Raw genomic sequence first — 6,980 nt, 5'->3', positions numbered from 1 at the left:
ATTGATATGAAGGTAAGTGCACCTGCTCCAAGGAGTAGTGGAGGGCAGGTGGGGAAATGGCCTGTCCCTGAAAACAGCTACAGGCGGCAGCACTGGGCTGCGATTTCACTCCCTGGATCCATTTCCTTCTGCAGGTGAGGGAAGTCAGGCATCCCTGGGGTTGCTGCACCATTAGCCTGTACTTCCGCAGCAACCCCTAATTCCGCAACCATGTGATTGTGAAGGAGTATCTCAACACCCTCACGGGTAAGAGGAGGCTCCCTGCATGGGCTGCAGCTGGTGGTGGGCAGGGATGGAAGGTGATGTACCCAGCTTCACATACCCCTCTCCTGCAGGATACAGGTTGTCCCGTGCCACTCCCATTCAGTGGTACCAGCATTGTGAATGAGAAGTCTACAGCCACAGGCTCCAGGACAGCAGCACCAGCTTCTTCTACTGGTTCTCTGACCATAGTGTGACAGCATCTGGCAGGATTGCTGAGGTGGGATGTCACTGGCCATGCCAGCATTCAGCTTCCTGTGTCCGCCTGCTGCTTGGGTTTCTATTTGGGTCCCTGTGTTCTCCTGACCAAGCTCTCTTTGCCCTACCAGATCATCAGCAAGGACCTGTGGCTCAATCCCCTGAAGTACTATGAGAGGATGATGGCCCTGAGTGAGTGGACAGGACGGGTGAGGAGGGCCTGCCGGGGCTCTCCCCTGGTGTGCTGCCAGGTTCCTGGGCCAGTATTTTTCTCTCACAGGGACACCTGGATGCTGGGAGGGATACAGCCTGTGACACCAGGGCCGCAGGGTGTGTGCCTGAGACAGGAACTACCAGTACAACAAGGGCAGTGCAATTTCAGCTCAGGCAGGGGGGCTTAGGCAGGAGGAGGGAGTGTGCATGTCCACTGTCACTCAGAGTCAAAGCAGATTACCTCAGCCCCTCCTCTGAACTCTCCCTCTAGGCCACCCACAGCACCTTCAGGCCTTTCCACCTGCCCCTCAACAGGGGCTGGCATGACATGTTCTTCCTATACTCCTTTCCACAGGTGTCTGCGGATCTTCCTCATGCCGAGGCCTAGGCTGCTGTGCTGCCACGCCACATTGCCCTGTTGCTGCTCACCACCATCTCCCATTTCCCCAAGGTCTCCTCTTCCTCCTGGGGCCAGTGGGATCGGCCTGCTCCTGATCAGTATCTTAGGGGGCAAAGTGTGGGCCACAGAGCTGGAGGAATCCTTGTTTTGCAGCCTTGTCAGAGGTTCTTCAATCCTTTTATCCATTTAGGTTTTCCAAGGAGAATACCTCATTTGTTTACCCTTCCTACCTGGAAAACAGGGCCGCATGCCATGACGAAATAACACACTGCTTCATTTTGTATGCAGTTCACTTCAAAGACTTCATGCACATATGGTCATAGACACCCTGGGAAATTTAGGGCCATGAATATAACTCACCATCCAAACAGACTGCTTTTCTGTGTTTGTAGTAAAATCAGACAAGAAATCCCATGTTGGAGAACACGTTCTTCTGAAAATTTTTGGTAATGTTAGTGTTTAAGGTTTTACCAAAAGTAATATATATGTCTCTTTCTTTTTTTCTACTGACCTTCCCTCCGGCTTCCTCTATCTCTTGTCTCTTGTTCTTGTCACCCACTCCCAGTGTCTTGCCTCTGTTGGTCTGTTGGTTGTGCTTATATTCTGAATATGTTAACAATACAATATGTAAAATTTAAACATTTAAGTATATTGTAATTTAAATCAGCACTTAGGAAGCAACCTTGTACAATTCAAACCTTGCCTCCAATCCTGAAACTTCATAATGGTACCTACAATTCTTGATGCTTCCCCCAAACCTACCATTTGCTTTTTGTCATTCTTAAATAACAGAAGCCAAATTGCTTACAATAAAATATTGTCTGTACCTTATCATTTTTATTTTCAGTGTCTAATTTTTCTGTCACAGGGGCTTCCCCTCTGACTCCCCAAGTGCCCAATCAGGTGAGCTACTGTACTGCATGATTCACTCTCTCTTGCATACATGGTGTATCCTGTGATCGCTGCCAGCACCACACTCAGGACCTCTTACAGGGGTGTCCCATCGGCTGTTGCAGTAATTGCCGTGCCCCCATCATACCCATCTCCTGTGTGGCTGTAATAATCATCACAGGAACTGGGACACCATAAGTCAGAAGGGGCCTTCATGGTGGTGGTGCCCAGTTTTTTATTGGAATGTTGATCTTCCTTTTGTTTAGTGGATGAGTTCAGTATGAATTTTGGAGAATAGGTCCTTATCTGATATAACATTGGCAAATATCTTCTCCCAGGCAGTGGACTTCCTTGTTTTGTTGTTGTTGTTGTTGTTGTTGTTGTTGTTGTATTTGTTGGCCGCTTCTTCTCTGCAGAAGTGTTTTAATTTGACGTCGTCCCATTTGTTTCTTTTCTCCTCAGTTTCCATTGCCCTAGGAGCTGTATCAGTAAAGGTATTGCTGAGACAGATGCCTGATATTTTGCTTCTTCTAAGATTTTAATGGTTACCCACTTACTTTTAAGTCCTTTATTCATTCCCAATTTATACTTGTGTATGGTGTAAGTTGGTGGTCTAGACTAATTTTTTTTGCATGTATCTGTGCTAAAAGTCCAACACCAATTATTATTATGTTTTTATTTTGGCTTTGTAATATCTTCAATGAAACAAAATAAAATTTCCTCTATGATAATTGAGTCATACTTTCTCTAAATCTGGCCTTTAAAAAAATCCCCTGGGGCACAGTCCCATCCGTTCTTTGATTTTCCTTCCACTGATCGCAAACCTCGGCTGTAGTCTGCGTCCTTTCAAAGGACAAAAGCAGACACGGAGGCCTCAGAGCTGCCCGCAGCACCCTCCTGCCCGCGGCACCCTCCTGCCCGCGGGAGGTGCAGCGCCCATCCCCATCTGGACCTTGGCTGCCAGGGAGAGTCAAAGCCTGAGAATCAAAGTGGCAGCATGTCATCGCCTTCACCGGCCTGTCTCCAGCAGCACAAAACCAGTCCTCCCTGCCAGTGCTCTGGGGACCGGCCCTCAGGGCGATGTGGTGGCGCTGTCCCCTGGCAGCCGAGTGTCCCAGGCTTGTCTTTGGGGATCTCTGTGTCCATGGTATAAATGCGAGTGAGATCAGACACAATGTTATCAATGATTGGCTTGGTAAGGTCTCTACTAAACACCTGCCACCATGGCTTCTCGGCCATGGCCTCAGCGGGCACCTGGACCCCATAGACCTGCAGGGCCAGGTGGAGCACCGCCACCGCTATGTGCTGAGCCTGGAACCGGAAGCACAGCCCCCCGCGGTAGCTGTCCCGCAGCAGGGCCCAGGCAGTGACGGAGATGGGGGTCCGTTGCCAGCTGTAAGGATTCAGCCAGTTCTTGAGAGAAATCAGGTAGTGGAGCAGGTACCTGTGTGGGTGCTGAAAGGAAACTTGGAAGCGCAGTACCCGCAGCACAAGGAGCTCGCACTGCACAATGCTGTCCTGGATCACCCAGACTACGGAGTCCATCTCCAAGGGCTCGCTGCCTGGGTGGAAGTACCTGTTGGACACGTTGATGATGTCACGGGTTCGCAGGGGCTGTTCTTCCACTTTGCCAGCCAAGTAAAGGGCAGACATGGCGACCAAGTAGGGGTCATAGGCGTCCAGGTTGATCTCACAGAAGAACTTATGGTAAATGGCACAGGCGGTGGCGAGGGGAATGTTCTGCATCCCTAGCTTGACACCTGCCTCCATGATGAACCTTGTCACGCGGAAGTGCACCCTCGCCTGGGGTTCGGGCCACCCCTTGGCGCCTGGCGCCGCGTCCTCCTCTCTGCAGCTGTCCAGGCTAAGGTCCTCCATGGGGCCCTGCTGGGAGGCCCCAGACCCCGCGGGAAGGGCAAGAGTCTCCAGTGCAGTGCCTGTGCCAGCAGAGTCCTAGCCCAGTGCGCAGCCGCCCCACCGCGCCCCGCCCCACCGCGCTCTGCCCCGCCCCGCGCCGCCCCACCTACCCAGCCCTGCCTAGGCCTGACTGCCATCCAGGTTCCACCACCAATTATTGAAGAGACTGTATGACTCCATTCTATGCTTTTGCCTCCCTTTGTCAAATATTAATTGAGCATAATGGTTAGGGTCGACTTCTATGTTCTCTGTTCTGTCCCATTGGTCTTTATGTCTGTTTTAGTTCCAGTAAGAGGCAGTTCTGAGAATGGTGGCTTGTAGTATAGCTTGATATCTGGTATTGTGATCCCTCCAAATTTGTTCTTCTTTGTCCAGATTGCTGTAACTATTTGGGGTCTTTTCTTAAATTCATAGGAATTTTTGGAAACTTTCTTCTAGGTCTGTGAGATACGCCATTGACATTTTAATGGTTAATACATTAAAACTGTACATTGCTTTGGGTACTATGAACATTTTAATGATGTTGATTGTACCAAACCATGAATATGGTATGTTCTTCTATTTGCTTTAGTCTTCCTCTATCACTTTTTTTCAATTTCCTGTAGTTTTCCAAGAACAGGTTTTTACCTCCTTAGTTAAGTTTATTCCTAGGTTTCTTAAAATTTTGTTGCACTGCTAAATGGCATTTTTGTTTGTTTGTTTCTATTTCTGAGTTCATTATCCGTGTATCAAAAAGCCATAGAATTCTGGGTGTTAATTTTGTACCCTGCTACATTGCCAAATTCATTTATTAAATCTCCTAGTTTTTTTGGTGGAGTCTTTAGGTATTTCTATGGACAATACCATGCCATCTGCGAATTATGACAGTTTTACTTCCTCTTTTCCACTTAGCATGCCTTGTTTGACTTCTTCTTGTCTGACTGCATTGCCTAGCACTACCAGTACTCTGTCGAACAGAAGTGGTGAGATTGGGCATCCCTGTCTTGTTCCTCTTCTTAGAGTAATTGTTTTTGCCCATTGAGTATGATGTTGTCTGTAGTTTTGTCACATAAGGCTTTTTTAATGTTGAGGTATGATCCCTCTATGCCCAGTTTGCTTAGAGTTTTTATCAAAATTGGGTGTTGGATTTTGTCAAATGCTTTTCCTGCACCAATGGATATGAATCTCTCTCAATTTGTTTATGTGATGCATCACACTTATTGATTTCTGGATGTTGACTCATCCTACTTCCCCAGAATATATCCGCTTTGGCATGGTGTATGCTCATTTCAATGTAATGTTGCATCGCATTTGTTAGAGTTCTGTTGAGGATTGTAACATCTATGGTCATCAGAGATATATTGGCCTGCATTTTTCTTTCTTTGTGTTTTCTCTATCTGGCTTTGGGATTAGAGTAATGCTGGCTTCATAGGAAGTGTTGGGAAATGGCACTTCCTTTGAATTTTATGGAATAGTCTGAGGAAGAAGGTTTTAGTTTTTCTTTGAACACTTGGTAAAAGTCCCTGTGAAGCCGTCTCACCCAGGCTTTTGTTTGCTGCAAGTTATTTTTGTGACTGCTTGAATTTCCTGAGTAGTTATTGGCGTGGTCCTATGTTTTATTCTTCCTAACTGAGTTTAGGAAGATTGTATTTTTCTAGGAATATGTCCATTTCTTCAGGGTTGATCAGTTTGTTGGAGTAGAGTTGTCCATAGTATTTATTTACAATCCTTTTTATATCTGTGGGGTCTTTTGCTATTTTGCCTCTTTCATTTCTGATTTTGTTTACTGGGGTCCTGTTGGTGAGCCCAGCTAGAGCTTAGTCAATCTGGTTTATCCTTTCAAAGAAATAGCTCATGTCTTTATTAATCTTTTGTGCGGTTTTTGGTCTCTATGTCATTTATTTCTGCTCTGATCTTCATTATTCCTTCCTGCTGCTCAGTTTGGGCTTTGCTTGTTGCTCTGTCTAACTTTTTATGTTGTGCGGGTTTGATAATTTGTTAACTGTTTTTCTTGTTCTTTGAGTTAGGCCTGTAATGCTATGAAGTTCCCTCTAAGGACTACTTTCAGTGTGTCCCATAGATTTTGGACTTTTATTTTTAATTTTCATTTACTTCCAGGATGATTTTAATTTCTACTTTAATCTCTTCGGTAACCCAGTTATCTATCTTTGTACATAAAAGCCCTGTGACCGGAATGGCAGAATGACCAGAATAGCTGGTGGCTATGACTTGCATTGCGGCAGCCAAGCAGTCTTATCTGGGCCCCAATCGGCCATATCCCTGACCAACCTTGCTTCCCATCTGCCCCCAATCCCCCATTCGGGGCAGGACTGATAAGAAAACCACTCACAGCCTTTCCCCTGGTCAGCCACACCCCCTATATGCGCTAACGCCCAGATTGGAGGCATGGCCTTCTGGTTAACCGCCAATGGCCACTAACCACTGCAGGCCTGGCCCCATGTGCCCATCTGGGGAGGCCAACCAGATGGCTTCCATACAGGAATTCATACCCTGGGCCTCCATTTATTTAATAAAAGACTATTTAGCCTCCAAGTATTTGAATTTTGTTATATCTTATTGTAGTTTATTAGCAATATAAGGGGCCCAGTGAACGAACTTTGTACACTTGGCGGAGTCCCTCACGCTCTGGCAGCCTGGGAGACCTCAGGGCATGTCCGAATGATGTCTTCGGCTTAGTCCCAGTTGCCAAACATGCTTAGCGCCTCTGTGGAGGTGGGCGAGATTCCTGCCACTGCTGCTCCACTGGCCAGTCGTCAGCACAGGATCCAGCTGAATGGCGCTGCCCTGTGGGAGCTCACTGATCCCCAAGGGCAGCTCTTGCATTGAGAGTCTACTCCCTGGGTGTCAGAGCACATCATAGCAATCGGTCTTATCTCTTTTTTATGACCTTTACTTTGAGATTTCTTTTTTCTCTCTTTTCTAAATTGTTTTATTGCTTAAAGTATTACAAAGGGTATTACATATGTCTCCTCTTTCTTCCCCGCCCTGACTATCCCCTGGCCTCCCCTAACTCCCAGTGTCTTATGTCCATTGGTTATGCTTATATGCATGCATACAAGTCTTTCGGGTGATCTCTTACTCTCCCCTCCTGCCCCCCAAC

At 47.0% G+C, this 6,980-nt stretch overlaps 1 protein-coding gene across 1 annotated transcript; it reads right to left on the bottom strand.

The window, feature by feature from the left end:
* Positions 1 to 1,469: 1,469 nt before the first annotated feature.
* Positions 1,470 to 3,841, bottom strand: LOC308512305 (cyclin-Q-like; the record flags this gene model as incomplete). Its single annotated transcript, XM_081082090.1, has 2 exons — positions 1,470 to 1,505; positions 3,056 to 3,841. 2 exons carry the CDS (start codon positions 3,839 to 3,841, stop codon positions 1,470 to 1,472), a joined length of 822 nt encoding a protein of 273 aa, XP_080938216.1.
* Between the last annotated feature and the right edge of the window lie 3,139 nt (positions 3,842 to 6,980).

Source organism: Myotis nattereri, assembly GCF_964212035.1.
Source record: "Myotis nattereri genome assembly, chromosome: Y".
In the NCBI taxonomy this organism is placed as follows: Eukaryota; Metazoa; Chordata; class Mammalia; order Chiroptera; family Vespertilionidae; genus Myotis; species Myotis nattereri.
This window is presented reverse-complemented; position numbering and strand designations above follow the sequence as displayed.